General features: G+C 42.2%; 1 protein-coding gene across 5 annotated transcripts in view; it reads right to left on the bottom strand.

Moving 5' to 3' along the window:
* The window catches only part of Dmgdh (dimethylglycine dehydrogenase), an 85420-nt gene that overhangs the window by 57534 nt on the left and 11429 nt on the right, over positions 1–16457 (bottom strand). For all 5 annotated transcript variants that reach the window (XR_003834667.1, XR_002379435.2, XM_021179821.2 and 2 more), the window contains exons 4-6: positions 14552–14650; positions 12820–12984; positions 9457–9661 (exon numbers count right to left, since the gene is read on the bottom strand). Coding sequence is in view for 3 of the 5 variants with exons in the window: in XM_021179821.2 (XP_021035480.1) it covers positions 9457–9661; positions 12820–12984; positions 14552–14650 (469 nt within the window). In the remaining 2 variants the exon portion in view is untranslated. The remainder of the gene's footprint in view (positions 1–9456; positions 9662–12819; positions 12985–14551; positions 14651–16457) is intronic.

Raw genomic sequence — 16457 nt, 5'->3', positions numbered from 1 at the left:
GGGTCAAGCACAGAAAAAAAAATCAATCTAAAAGGGAAAAAAAAGAACCTACTCATCTCCACCTGCAACGCAACTAGAGGGCCAATAAAAATGAGCATTGGAAATGACGGCTGTTTACAAGACGACAGGGATGGGCATGCATCTCAGTGGTAGAGCATTTACCCTGAGTGCGTGAGGCCGTGTTCTGGGGCCAGACGCACCACCATCACCACCACTGCCATCATCACCACGCATGCCGGATAACTAAACACAGGTACAGTGATGGTAGGAATGAGGCTAGAACAAAGGCAGGCTGGTTCAGGACCAAGTTCACTTCTTCTAGACGGCTCACACACTGTGACAATGGAGGTCTCCTACTCTGGTACACTGCAACAGGCAAAAGGCAGCAACTCTTTCTGGATTAAAAACTGGGTTCCAGGTTAGCATCATTCACGTGTTTCCTGCTTTGTCACATTAGGAAAATTCTAAGTAAGATTTACAAAGTCCTCCCAGGTTTAATGAGTCAACAAGGTCAACAAGCACCTTCCTTACCATGTACAAGAAAGCTTTTCTTCATAGTAAACAGTATCTACCTGTGCTGTGCTGTGTGCCTGCACTGTGCTGGGTCCCTATGACATGTCCCTGTGCCCAGGCAAGGGGCTTGGGGAATAGTGATAGAAGCCAGCTCATTTGTAAAGCTCCAGCTACTAAAAAGCAGCTAGCCTGCTGCACACTAAGATGAGATGGTGGAGGTGCCAAGAACCTCTCCTCAGCCTGCTTGCTCACAGCTAGGGACGGACACACACACACGAGGAAAAGAGGGGACAGCAGGAGGGGAGAGTGGAGGAGAAAGGAAGAGAAGGGGGAATGATGAAGGGGAAGAGAGATGAGAAGAGGGGCTTGGGGGAAGAAAGAGGAGAGGGGAGAGGGGAGAGGAAAAGAGAAGAGAAAGGCCAGCACACGCACCTGTCAGCATGTCCGTCTACAGGCGCTCCTCAGGAGACATTTTAGCATGGTGACATGGGCTATGTCCATATGATACGGATTTGTAATCCATATGTAGTCAGGGGTGAAAGCAAAATGATTTCAAGTTTGAAGGCACTGATATTATATACAGTTTGAGGCCACTTGGGCAACTGACCTTAGCTCAATGTAAAATTAAATAAATAACTGAATGAACCAGCAGGATATAGCTCAATGGCACAGTAGTTAATGAGGTGAATGCGACCTCAGTCCTCAGCAACAACCCCCAACCCCACAGCCAAAAAAAAAAAAAAAAAAAAAGAAGAAGGTCTTGAAAAAAATCATCTAGTAAAGACAGTACCATTTAAACTGCAGGTTCTAAGCAGGGATTCAGAGTCCTGGCTTAGTTTTATGTTAACAAGCCAGAGTCATTTGGAAGAGGAAATCATAACTGGGAAGATGTCATCATAGAACTGTCCTGATGGGGAAACCTGTGGGGCATTTTTTAAATTAGTGATCGTGGATGGTGGCCCTGGAGGGTACAGGAAAACAAATTGAACACACTCTATAAGTAAACCACACTCCCCCATGGCTTCTGCTTCAGTTCCAGCCTCTGGGTTCCTGCCCTGACGTCCCTCCGTGACGGGCTATTAAGGTGCAGTAGAAGAAGAAATATACCCTTTGTTCTCCAAGTTGCTTTTTGTTTTTATCACAGCAATAGAGACCCTCACTGAGACAACCGTCCTAGCTCATGCAAGGCCGTGGGCCCAATCCTTAGCATTTCAAGACAAAACACATACAAGAAATATACCTTGCAAGCCACCAGGTAGACTCCCTACATTAAAATTATTCTGAAGACCAAGAAATGTTCCACGGAAATTCCCAGATAGCCTAGCTTGACAGCCAAGTTCTTTGGGAAGTTGTCTCCTAGCAGATGTTTGCTAGATGGTTTGGGGCAAAAGAAAGGAATAACCTCATGACTAGCATCAAGAAGCCATGATACACGATGCTAATGTTTCCCAGACAAAGACACAAACTCTCAAGAAAATAGGCATCATAATCTTAATTATTATCATTATACCTAATTTTTTGCTGTTTTCCAGCCCTGGGTATTTTATGTTACTAGCTGTTTACTATCCACAATGACTTCTTGGGGCAGTATTATTATCCCCAGTTTATAAATCAGTAATTTGCCTCAGGTACAGGTTTGGCAATGCATGAGTCTCTGGACCGAGAGCCCAGTGCCCTGGACAAGACTGAAAACAGCAAACTCACACAGCTCTGTCCTCACCCACTCCTTCTTATGAGTATGGCAAAGACTCAGCAAGCAGCCTTCATATTTCTCACAGTGTGACTATGTTTCTGTGTCTGCATTCTGGTTTCTTTAACTGGATTCGAGAGCTACCCTGAGGACTTTGTCCAAAGGTCTGCGGCATCTTCCTCTCACTGAGTGACTCTGGGCAATGTTCCAGCTGCCACAATCTGCAATCATTAACACGATGCTTGCTTTTATTCATAAAATTGATCTTATTAAAGCATCTCAGTACTACAAGAGGGGTGAAGGCACACACGCACAAATGCATGCACACGCACACACGCGCACACACACACACACACTCCACCATACATCCCAGGGGCTACTATTATGTAAACAGCAACTTCTGCCCAGTGGAAGAAAAGGAAGATAAAATGGGAGGGGCAGATCATAGGATGAAGATTTGGTATGAACAGGACCAGGAGTTAAGAACTGAGACAGGCAGCTCACGCAGCTCTCAGTAAAGAGCGTCCAGAATACCATGGAAAGAGTAGAGTTGACTGGGCAGCTTTGAGAAGCAATACCCACTTTGAGGAGGATCGTCGCTCCATGCAGGGCCCTCATTAGAATCAGTCCCTAGAAGGTGTCTTCTCGACAGCACAGTCTTTTTCAAGGACTATCTGCCACTGCTTTCCTGAGCCCAGCAATCTCAGAATTTCACAGCTGCACGGAGAGCCCCACCTGATAACCAGTTCCTGGGCTCAGGCAGATCTCTTTGGAGCACTCTCACTTTGCTCTTCAGAAATGTCTTAGCTGTCACAGTATGTGACATTGCAATGCTAGCTTATTATGTAAGTAATTTTATCCATTTTAGAGAAGCTATTGGGAAATGTATTAAATATAGAGTTATTTCTCAAAATGTACATTATGGCTGCATGAGGTCCTGAAGCCCTATTTTGAAACAAAGCACAGTGGGTCTCTGTGCAAGCTTGCCTAAAGTGAGCACAGTTATCAATTAGTAATGTCTGCCACAGGAACTGGATATGGAGGTCTCTGTATTTGCTATCGCTATGATAGCAGCCAAATGTTTTTAGGAGTGAACTCAGGAGACCATTAAAAGGTGTGAACTTACAAAGAACCTTTGCTATTTGGTGGGGAAAATGAAAAAGTGATTTCCATGTCCAGTCTTCTAAGATACTGTGGACTAGAGGTTCCAGAGGAAAATGGGATGGAAGAGCAACAAACAGAGAATCGGGAAAGTAAGGTTCAAGGCATGGTTTTTATTCAGTTGTTTCTATTTTTAGGCAAGTCTTATAATATTTTTAGTTTTAAGTATTTTTGGTTTGGTTTGGTTTGGTTTTATTTTGGTTTGTTTGTTTGTTTGTTTGGTTTTGTTTTTTGAGACAGGGTTTCTCGGTGTGGCCCTAGCTATCCTGGAACTCACTCTATAGACCAGTCTAGCCTTGAACTCAGAGATCTGCCTGCCTCTGCCTCCTGAGTGTTGGGATTAAAGGCGTGCCCTACCATGCCCAGCCCATTCAAGCATATTTTAAAAGAATAATATTTTATGCTTTTCAAATCGGAGAAATGAGTTCAAAAGAATGTGAAATACTAATGTAGACTTTTAAATATTAAAGACAATGATTTTTCTAGGTCCATTTTTTAAAAAATTTAAGGGGCTGATAAGATGGCTCAGCAGGTAAATGTTGCCGCCAAGATCTGACATCTAGAGTTTGAGCCCTTTGATGTGGAAACTTTGACTATGGAAACCAGCTCCTGCAAGTTGTACCCCAATCTTTACATGCAACAGTACAGGATGTGTCTCAACCCCTTAAAATAAATTAATAAAAAATGTAATTTTTACAAATTAAGTGTTTCTGTTTTAAAACTAACATCAATCAGGTTTGTAGTTTAATGGAAGAACTATAAGAAAACTGACTCCTTGAACCTTGCTTTCCCGTGACTCCCTGTTTGTTGCTCTTCCATCCCATTTTCCTCGGGAACCTCTAGTCCATAGTATCTTAGAAGACTGGACTTGGAAATCACTCCTTCATTTTCCCCATCAAAAAGCAAAGGTTCTTTGTAAGTTTTCAGCTTTTTATGGTGCCAGATCCTGTGACACAGCACCCGGAGCTGTTCCTGTGCACCTTACCCAAATACCACAGAGAGTGAGAGGGTCTCCCAGAAGTGATGACAAGCCTATGAGCACAGGTAAGACTACTACTTCTGCTCAGAGCCCTCAGGACACAAGAATGGAGGAGCAGCATGGGACAGGATCTGTCAGTTTCTGTCAGTTTCTGTCCATGATGGGAGCAGACCCTGTGCTACAGCACTCCACACCCAAATACCATCGGGAAAGAGCTGGTCTCCCAGGAGTGCCGACACACACCTGTGAGCACAGGTAAGACCACTATTTCTGCTCAAATTTCAGGCCCAAGAGGGACATTCCCAAAGCTATCAGGACATAGGAACAGCCAGGGATAGGATCCTTTTGGTTACTGTCTGAACCCTGGAGCTAACCCTATGCCATAGCTCTCCATACCCAAATCCCTCCCAGAGAGAACTGGTCTCTCAGGGACACACAGGCTTGCAGGAGGAACAAGTCACAGTCAGAGACAGGAAGACCAGCTTACACCAGAGATATCCAGATGGTCAGAGGCAAGGGCAAGAACAAAAGCAACAGAAACCAAGGCTACTTGGATTCACCAGAATCTAGTTCCCCCACACAGCAAGACCTGAATACCCCACCACACCAGAAAAGCAAGACTTTGATTTAAAGTCACATCTCATGATGATGATAGAGGACTTTAAGAAGGACATGAATAATTCCCTTAAAGAAATACAGGAGAACATAGGTAAACATCTAGAAACTCTTAAAGAGGAAACACAAAAATCCCTTAAAGTATTAAAGGAAAACAACCAAATAGGTGAAGGAAATGAACAAAAACATCTAGAATCTAAAAATGGAAATAGAAACAATAAAGAAATCACAAAGGGAGACAACCCTGGAAATAGAAAACCTAGGAAAGATATCAGGAGTCATAGATGCAAGCATCACCAACAGAATACAAGAGATAGAAGTGAGAATCTCAGGTGCAGAAGATACCATAGAAAACATTGACACAACAGTCAAAGAAAATGCAAAATGCAAAAATCTCCTAACCCAAAACATCCAGGAAATCCAGGACACAATGAGAAGACCAAACCTAAGGATAATAGGTATAGAAGAGAATGAAGATTCCCAACTTAAAGGACCAGTAAATATCTTCAACAAAATTATAGAAGAAAACTTTCCTAACCTAAAGAAAGAGATGCCCATAAACACACAAGAGGCTTACAGGACTCCAAAATAGATTGGACCAGAAAAGAAATTCCTCCCATCATATAATAGTCAAAACACCAAATGCACAAAACAAAGAAAGACTAGTAAAAGCAGTAATAAGGGGGAAAGCTCAAGTAACATATAAAAGCAGATCTATCAAAATTACACCAGGCTTCTCACCAGAGACTATGAAAGCCAGAAGATCCTGGGAAGATGTTAAGAGAACACAAATGCCAGCCCAGGCTACTATACCCAGCAAAACTCTCAATTACCACAGATGGATAAACCAAGATATTACATGACAAAAACAAATTTATACAATATCTCTCCACAAGTTCAGCCCTACAAAGGATAATAGATGGAAAACTCCAACACAAGGAGGGAAACTACACCCTAGAAAAAGCAAGAAAGTAATCTTCTTTCAACAAACCCAAAAGAAGGATAGCCATACAAACATAATTCCACCTCTAACAATAAAAATAACAGGAAGCAACAATCACTATTCCTTAATATCATTTAACATTAATGGACTCAATTCCCCAATAAAAAGACATAGACTAACAGACTGGTTACGTAAACAGGACCCAACATTTTGCTGCATACAGGAAACCCACCTCAGTAACAAAGACAGACACTACCTCAGAGTAAAGGACTGGAAAACAATTTTCCAAACAAATGGTCCCAAAAAACAAGCTGGAGAAGCCATTGTAATATTGAATAAAAGCAACTTTCAGCCAAAAGATATCAAAAAGGATAAGGAAGGACACTTCATACTCATCAAAGGTAAAATCTACTAAGAAGAACTCTCAATTTTGAACATCTATGCTCCAAATGTAAGGGCACTCACATTCATAAAAGAAACTTTACTAAAGCCCAAAGCACACATTGCACCTCACACAGTAATAGTGGGAGACTTCAACACCCCACTCTCATCAATGGACAGATCATGGAAACACAAACTAAACAGAGACACAGTGAAACTAACAGAAGTTATGGATCAAATGAATTTAACAGGTATCTATAGAACATTTCATCCTAAAACAAAAGAATATACCTTCTTCTCAGCACCTTATGGTACCTTCTCCAAAACTGACCATATAATCTGTCACAAAAGAGGCCTCAACATATACAAGAAGATTAAAATAATCCCATGAATCCTTTCAAATCACCACAGTCTAAGGCTCGTCTTCAATAGCAACAAAAACAACAGAAAGCCCACATATACATGGAAGCTGAACAACACCCTACTCAATGATAACTTGGTCAAGGAAGAAGTTAAGAAAGAATTAAAGACTTTTTAGAATTTAATGAAAATGAAGGCACAACATACCCAAACTTATGGGATACAATGAAAGCAGTACTAGGAGGGAAAACTCAGCTCTAAGTGCCTCCAAAAAGAAACTGGAGACAGCATATACTAGCAGCTTAATAGCACACCTAAAAGCTCTAGAATAAAAAGAAGCAAATACACCCAAGATGAGGAGAAGGCAGGAATAATCAAACTCAGGGCTGAAATCAACCAAGTGAAACAAAAAGTACTATACAAAGAATCAACCAAACCAGGAGCTAGTTCTCTGAGAAAATCAACAAGATAGATAAACCCTTAGCCAGACTAGCCAGAGGGTACAGAGACAGTATTCAAATTAACAAAAATCAGAAATGAATAGGGAAATATAACAACAGAAACTGGGGAAATTAAAAAAAAATCATCAGATGCTATTACAAAAGCCTATATTCATCAAAACTGAAAAATATGGATGAAATGGACAATTTTGTAGACAGATACCAAATACCAAAATTAAATTGGGATCAGATAAACCATCTAACCAGTCCCATAACCCCTAAATAAATAAAAGCAGACATTAAAAGTCTCCCCCCAAAAAACAAAAACAAAACAACAACAAAAAAAGCAAGCCCAGGACCAGATAGATTTAGTGCAGAATTCCATCAGACCTTCAAAGAAGAGCTAATACCAATACTCTTGAAAGTATTCCACAAAATAGAAACAGAAGGAACACTACCCAATTCATTCTATGAAGCCACAGTTATGCTATGCATTCTCCCTTGGAGATGGAAAGATTTCTGTCTAATCGGGAACTTTTCACAATTTCCTTTCAAAGGGGACTTCATAAGAGTTTTTTTTTCTACTTCTATGATGTTTAATGTTCCAAATAGATTTTAAAAACTGGTTTAGTGTATATTACTTTTAGCTTCAGAAGATATTATATATATTTAAGAGGCATTTGACTATTATAAATTATTTTGGTGACTTAAAAATGTCAATACTGAGTTGTATATTTTAAAATAAATTTTATTAGCTAAAACAAAAGAAAACATGGCTCAAGTGTATTTTCATAGTATATCGTTTTTTCTGATAACAATAATAGTAATGATAATAATAGACTATTTTCATTTGATAATTTAAACAACAGCTCAAAAATCCTTTGCTGGCCTATGATTATGGTTTAAATGAGCTACTGTGATGGATTGTATATGCTTGGCTCAGGGAGTGGCACTATTAGTGTGGTCCTGTTGGAATAGGTGTGTCACTGTGGGTATGGGCTTTAAGGCCCTCATCCTAGCTGCCTGAAAGCCAGTATTCTGATAGCAGCCTTCAGATGAAGATGTAGAACTCTCATCTCCTCCTGCACCATACCTGCCTGGATGCTGCCATGCTCCCACCTTGATGATAATGATCTGAACCTCTGAACCTGTAAGCCAGCCCCAATTAAATGTTGTCCTTTATAAGAGTTGCCTTGGTCGTGGTGTCTGTTCACAGCAGTAAAAACCTAACTAAGACACTGCTCTATGATTATTTTACGTTTAAATGAGCTATCATTAACTGTAAGAAAATATAAACTGGGGCTGGAGAGATGGCTCAGTAGCTAAGCACACTGGCTGTTCTTCCAGAGGACTAGGGTTCTAGTCACAGCCCCCACATGGCAGCTGACAACCATCTGTCCCAGGGGATCTGCTGAGCTCTTCTGGCTTTCAAGGGCACAAGGCATGTACCTCGTGCACATACATTCAGGCAAAACACTCAAACACAGAAAATAAGGATAAATGGATACATTTTAAAGAAAAGAAAATATAAACGATAAACCCAGTCCCAGCAGCCCAGTATTTCCATGGGCTCTCTTTCCGAGCCTGCGGAACTGAGGACAACTTCACGTGTAACCAACATGTCTGAAAGTGTCTAAGCACAAAAATCTAAAGACCAGCTTCCAGGTCTGGATCCTTCAGACCTGGCCATGCAGCTCAGTCAATGGCTCTAATACTGGGCCTTGGCTCCACAAATAACAAGTGGGATGGTCACTAGATTATCTCCCATCCCTCCAGCCTTCACTACTCCACAAACTGTAACAGAACAGCTTAACAACACGACTGAAATGTGCTTAATAATGTTCTGAGAGGAAAGGGGTTAGAAGTGTTTGACTAGTCAAAGTAATCCAGACAGATAAGAGAGATGACGAAGGAACAGAAATGATCACATCTAGTTTTAAAAGAACATTAAATACAGTTAGTTGTATAGTAAGAAATCGGAAGAGTAGAACTTAGGTCCAAACTTGCTTCTTTGTTTGTTGTTTGTTTTGAGGCAGGATATCAAGTATCCCAGGCTAGACTCAACCCGCACACCCCCTATAGAACAAGAAAGGACCTTGAACTTCTGATCCCACTGTCCCTGTCTTCCAGGTGCTGGAGATTGTCAAGTGTGCCGGGCAAGCACGCTGCCGTGATCCCTGATCCCTGATCACCCCTGATCCCTGGAGTTTGGTCATGAGCATAACCAGTAAAGAACAAAGATAAAACCTGAAAGGAAAAAGCCACCTACGAGTTGTCAGGTCACAAAGAGCAGAAAAGAATAGACACCGGGGTAGTAGATAGGTGAGGATGGAGGGGGAAGCCAGGCGGGGGAAGGGAAGGGCTGGCGGCTTACCTGCAGCATTCACAATCCTATTTGCTCTCACAGATCCTTGTGGAGTCTCCACATCCCATGTCCCATCTGGCCTGGGCTTCAGAGATGTCACTGGTGCTGGATACTTTAGAAGGGCCCCATATTTCCTAGCCCCAGCAGCCAGGGCCATCGTCAGAGAATAAGGATCAATGTGGCCATCTCCTGGGTTATACAATCCAGCTAAAATCTAAGTCAACCATAAGAAAGTCAAAATTCAAAGAAATGTATGTTTATTACTCAACGCAAATATAGCCTGCTGACAAATGCTTAATAAAACTAGACTTTAAAAGTGTATCAACATCTAGACATATATATACATAGCTGAGTGGCAGAGTGCTTGCCTGGCATGCACAGGCTTCTAGGGTTTGATGCCAGCAGAGAGAGAAAGCATCTCAACAGCAGTTAACATGTCTTTTCTTTTTTAAGTCATACTCAGATTTGAGCAAGATTTGCAATGAGAGCTGAGTCATTCATCACCATGAAGCCACTTGATAAAGCTTTGCAATCTTAGTGGTCTCCATGCCACTAAGAACAAAGTGTATAGTTTCCAATCTTCTGGCAGCTATTATCTGCAGTCAGTGGCTAAAGCTAATGTTAAGTTCTAGTCAATGGGGTGCAAAGGAAAGGATTATATGGCAGCTTCCAGAGCCACTCCAAGAAGATAACTAGCGTATGCCCATTTTTGTTAGTTTCTCCATCCTGGTGTCTGAAATTCAGATGTGATGGCTGGGCTCCAACTGACATATGGAACACTAACACAAGAGTCAAACCCCTGGACTGGCACCGTAATGATTTAGAGGGTGGCTTGATCATTGAAGCCTTCATGGTTTAGTGGCTAATCAGGGTTTCTATTGCTGTGATGGACCACTATGACCAAAGCAACTTGGAGAGGAAAAGGGATTTTCAGCTTAGGCTTCCACATCACTGTTCATCACTAAAGGAAGATAAGACAGGAACTCAAGCATGGCAGGAACCTGGAGGCAGGAGCTGATGCAGAGGTCATGGAGGAGTGCTGCTTATTGACTTGCTAATCATGGTCTATTCAGCCTGCTTTCTTATAGAACTCAGGACCACCAGCCCAGAGGTGGCACCATCCACCATGGCTGTGCCCTCCCTACAGGCACTTCTCAATTGAGGTTACCTCCTCCCACATGACTTTAGCTCATATCAAGTTGGCATAGGACTATCCAGTACAAATACTTAAATAATGAGAAAAAGACTTAAGCATTATTATTTTGGTTTTTCAGGTTTAAAGCCTAATCTAATTCTAATTGATATATCAGTTATAACATTTACGTATTCAATATTATAAATATATTTATATGTTAGTGTATACCCAATATCAGCTAGGTCTGATGGTGTAGGTCTGTAATCCCAGCTATTAGAAAGGCTAAGGCAGGATTCCAAGTTCAACATCTGCCTGGAATAGAATGAGTTCAAGAACAGCTTGGAAAGCTTTTGGAGATCTTTCCTCAAAATAAGAAACAAAAAATGAGCTGGGGTTATAGTTCAGTGCTAGAGTGGTAGCCTAGGGTATGAAAATACTAGATTTCAGTATATATGTGCACATATTGTGCTTGATGAAAATGTATACTGGGTTTATAATCCAACTTCTTGCACACCTCCTCTGTGTTACGACTTCAGCCTAGGTACTCTGAGGGAATGAAGGGGGATGACGTGAGCTGACAGAGGCAGCATAGCAAATGATGTAACAAGATCTCATTTATTTGGCAAGAAAATGCCAGCAACTATGAACAGGAAGTCTTGACAAATATTTTTCCTGCATCTGTTTAGATTATTTTGGACTCTTTGCCCTTTGTTACTGTGATAATATTACACTGATTAACGTTTAGACTTTAAACCAACCTTGCATTCCTGGGACACACTCTACTTGGCAATATCATAGAATTGTTAATTCAGTTTACTAGATTTTTTTTAAAGACTTTCACATCTAGATTTAGAAAGAACAATAGTATGTCTTTTCTTCCTTTGTTTTTGTCTGGTTTCTATACCAGAGACACACTAGTGTTATAGGTTGTATAGGAACATATTCAACTCTAATTTTAGAAGACTTTGTGAAGGATTCATATCAATTCTTCAACTATAACTATCTGTTAGAATTTATCAGAGATGCCATCTGGGCCCAGATTTGTTTTTTTACTAAAATTTAGTCTTTGTACTTATGTATCCAGTGCAAGAGACTTTGGGTTTTGATGGCATTCACACCATGGTGACTTGCGGATGTCACGCTGGTGTTTTGTAATGGCTTTGTGCTTTCTGCAGTGATCCCATGACTATGTGGCTTGGCATGTCCTGGTCCATGTGTTTCCATTGCTTAAGAACTTTTAGGAAATCTGTATCGATGAGAGCTTCTAAGGAAGTGTTTCAGAGTTGACATATAAGGGATATAAATGGATTCTTAGTAGTATAGTGGAGTGGACTTCGATGAAGACAATGCCATCACACAAAGCCATGGGCAAGAAAGAGTCCCTGCAGCCTGTAAAGACTCGCAAGAGCACAACACCCCAGCACCCACAGCAGTTACACAAACACTCAGAGACCAGAATGACTGACACAGTCACTAGCAAGGAAACGGCTGTCTGCTTCCCCAAGCAATCTGCTGCTGTCTCCCCATACCCAGGACAGAGTCAGAGAGGGCCCAGGGTTGAAAACTTTCCTCCAGCTCTTCTACACTGAGCAAAATTATCCTACTGTGTAAATTGTTTAAGTTTCTGTTTTCTGGGTCATAATAGCCAGAGTTTGCACAGAAAGGGCTTAGCATGGTCTCTGCTTACATAAATACTACCACAGTAATGTTGCCAATATTCTGCTAAAAAAAAGGAAAAAATACTATGCTCAACCGGAAGGGGAAAAAAAACATTAACTTCCCTGTCAAGTGGATTCCCTTAAGGAGATTCAAAGTTAGTCTAGATCTGTGCCCAGAATGGTCTGAGAGGGAGGCGCCACCAGGAGCAGGCGGCATAAGAGGGAGTATGGCACAGGGCTTCTTGACCTAAAACTTCAGCAATCCCTTCTAGAGTCGTCATAGCAGGCTGCCATTCCCCAACAGACAGCTGGTGTGTAAAAGCACCTCAGTCTGAGGGATCCGGTCACAGAAAGGTATAGAAATGTTTCCTTAGTTGTCACTAGAAAGGGGTTTCGTTGTCTCTGCAGACATCCTAAATACACTGTGACCGGCCCACAGTGTAACACCTACCATCTAATGTTGACATTACAGTCTGTATACATCCATTATTTCTACTTTTAATTAACTCATTAAAACATATTATTTTAACATAATTTTAGTTCAAGTTGACAAAGTGAAATTGTCCTTCCAATAAATACCTTGTTCATGTTGAGTAAAGGGAACAGCTCGTGGATTTTTTCAGGCTCGATAATATACTGTTCCGTGGCATGCCAGTTGGTTCGCGTCATTTGGTATTTAAATTCGTCCACCCTTACAGGAGTTGTAGCAAGCCTGATACTACCTGGTTGATGGAATCCCACCACCTGTGACAATAATTCCAGGCAAAGCACATAAATAAATTGTCTTCAGGCACTCAAACAGTTCCCTAGCACAGTGAAAAATCTAGTAAGAGAGGTTTATTAGGCGGCGATCATTATCACGACGTAAGACATTTGCATCTTACGAAAAGACATTTGTTCAGCAGCAGTTTAGTCAGTGTTCCTGTAAGCTGGGCAGCACTGCAAACCTGAGGAGCTGGGTGAGAGAGCGAGGCAAAGCGCTGGTGTGATGGAACTGTCTGTCTGCAGGGAACTGTCTGTCTGCAGGGAACTGTCTGTCGGCAGGGAACAGTCTGTCTGAAGGGAACAGTCTGTCTGCGGGGAATTGTCTTTCTGCAGGGAACGGTCTGTCTGCAGGAAACCGTAGGGCAGCTGAAGCAAAAAGCAAACAGTTGCACAGGCTGAGGGGTTGAGTGCAGACTGAAGGGGCAGGACAGAAAAGGAGAAGGCCAGCCAGAGGAAGGAAGGAGGAACTGCAGAGAACCAAAGTGCTGAGAGGGATCTTTTTTGTTTTGTTTTGTTTTTGTTTTTGTTTTTTGTTTTTTGTTTTTTGTTTTTTCGATACAGGGTTTCTCTGTGTAGCCCTGGCTGTCCTGGAACTCACTTTGTAGACCAGGATGGCCTCGAACTCAGAAATCCGCCTGCCTCTGCCTCCCAAGTGGTGGGATTAAAGGCATGCATCACCACCGCCCGGCACATTTGGCATCTCTTAAAAAGTCTTTCTGTTTGAGTGAAGTCCTGGGTTACCAAACAGGAGGGCAGTCCTGGCCTTCAAACCGCTCACATTCTGCAGGGAAGACCAACTACTAAAGCAACAACAGTGGCACACGTGTGTTAGAGCTGTGTGCACACATGAGCTTACCAGCACGTAACAGGGGTGGGCCATCTGTGTCTAGTGAGGGGGAGGTGGATCCACCCAGAAAAGGTAGGAAGAAAACAACACAGACTTAGAGAGCAGATGCTGTTGAGGGCAAGAAAAGCACTTGAGCAATGGAAATAGAGGCAAGGCAAAGGAGAATGTTAAGAAATCAGGAGGGGGTGGGGGTGGGGGGTTGGGGGGTGGGGGTAGCTAAGGAAGGGCAAGCCCCAGACCCTGCTGAGCCTTTGATCTTGATCCTGAAGACTCCAGGGAGCTTTTAGTGACCCTTGGTGAGGATAAGGGCATGAAAACAATAAGAAGCCTTTGAACTTAGTCCATGGAAACAGTCACTATGAGAAGAGATAAAAATAAAGAGGAGGGATCTTACCGTGCTGTTTCTGAAGGCATGGACATTCAGGGCCTGAGCAAGCTGTTTGCTGAGAGCCCTGACTTCAAATACTATAGATATGGGAACCTACTAAACAAAGTCTGAAAAGGCACCATTTATTACCTCTTCCTTAAAAAAAGAAAAGAATAGTTAGTTACCTAGATAGTACACTTTAAGAAGTGAGCAGGATGTTAAAATGGACCCAGGTACTTTCTTAGCCTCTGTCTCCACCACAGCAAGCACCACACACACCTTCTGTATCTGCGTGGCTGACCTCACAGACACCGTCACCGTAAAGCACTTACCTGTCCGGTTTCTTCTTCCAGCCTCTCGTAAAGTTTGATGCTGTCATAATGTATTTTCTTCAAGTTTATCCCGGGGTGAAAATAAGTTGTTAAACCTGCCTTAAAAGTAGGAAGGAAGAAAATACAGACATCAGGTGACATTTGCACACTGTTGGTGACATCCCTCCTAAGCAGCATTTTCATGCTGCGGAGACATGAAGAAGTGTCAGGTGGATACCGGAAAGGACACATTGGTGGCTGTTTGAGCAGACAGCTCACCACACAGTATATAAAGCAGCTTCAGCCATATGAGCCGAGTGAAAGCCAACTCATACACGTGTCCAGAAAGAGCCTAAAAGTCACTAGGACGAGGGCGAAGGGACTGGGTTAGGTTGAAGGTTTGGTATGCATGCTGTTGTTGACTGTTTTTTTATTGGACCAGAAGTGTTTAGAGTTTTGAATTTGGAGATCAGCAAGATGGCCCAGTGGGAAAAGATAACCTGCCACCAGCCCTGATGAGCCCCATCCCGGGATCCCTGGGGCCCATTGCATAGTTAGAGAGGAGAACCAACTCCGGCACATTGTCCTCTCATATTTATGGAACATGTCTGTGAGCAAGTGAGTGGACACACATATACAAATTATTTATTAATTAATTAAATGTCATAAAATATAAATTTTGGATTTTAAGTTTTGGATATTTGTATGCACATAATAGTGCATTATGAGAACCCTGGTCTATACAAAAAAGAAATCCTTTTGTTTCCTAGACACTTTATATATACATTATATCACACAGGATTCCAAATAACTTCGAGCATGAAGCAAGATTTGTTTATGTTGAGCCATCAGAGACCAGGTATGGAAGTATCTACTTGTGCCTCTCCCAGTGCTCACAAAGTTTCAAGAGTAAACTTGCGAGCCGGGCGTGGTGGCGCACGCCTTTAATCCCAGCACTCAGGAGGCAGAGGCAGAGGCAGAGGCAGGCGGATTTCTGAGTTCGAGGCCAGTCTGGTCTACAAAGTGAGCTCCAGGACAGCCAGGGCTACACAGAGAAACATGGTCTTGAAAAATCAAAAGAGAGTAAACTTGAGATCTTGGATTTTTGGATTAATGATGCCCAGTTTGTATTAGGAAATGTTGGGGGTGAGGCAAGTGATGGGACTTGAGTTAGGAACCCATAGGTGTGCTCCCCAAAGCAGAAGTACTGTGGACTAGCATGGGGGGGGGGTGTCCTTAACCCAATCCCCAGCTTGCTCTCGATTGGACAGACTCTTTGTCCCTTTCCCAGACTGCAATTTCTGGTGACTAGAGACTGGTGCACAGGTAATTTGCTTATTCAAGCTCTGAAAGCGTAGAGGCAACCTACACATATTTGTTGAATAAATGCTTATTAGTTATTCTTTGGAAAAGATTGCTAAATATTAGGAATGCTGCAGCCCCTTCCATCAACTCTGACAGATGCAATGTAGCATCCAGACCAAGAATTCTAGGCAATTACACGAAGCAAGAGTTTTCTTAATTAAGTATCTGGGGTCTCATTTTTCAGCTAATTTATCTTGGGGAGCTCATCAGAACACAATCTGTTCAAACTCAAATCCATGTAGGAAGATTCATAACTTTCTCCTAGGAGAATTTGATTCTCTGAAACTCGAAACTATTCCCATTAACGTTAGTGAACCGCCATTTACAGACTGGAAGCCTGAGGCCTTTATCTGAACTTGTCCAAGCAGCGTGTGTGCATCAGTGACTTCTGACAAAAGTCCCACCCCTGTCCCTGAGCCACCATGCAGCCTAGCTCCTGTGAGAGCAGAGGATGCTTCCACCATAGGAACTGCTGCCAGGGTCTCTGAAGCATGGCAAACCCTCTTTTCCTTTCACATATTTGATATTCAGTGTGTGTGTGTGTGTGTGTGTGTGTGTGTGT

Source organism: Mus caroli, chromosome 13 (assembly GCF_900094665.2).
Source record: "Mus caroli chromosome 13, CAROLI_EIJ_v1.1, whole genome shotgun sequence".
Lineage (NCBI taxonomy): Eukaryota > Metazoa > Chordata > Mammalia > Rodentia > Muridae > Mus > Mus caroli.
The sequence above is the reverse complement of the archived record's forward strand: the minus strand, read 5'-3'. Positions and strand labels throughout refer to the sequence as shown.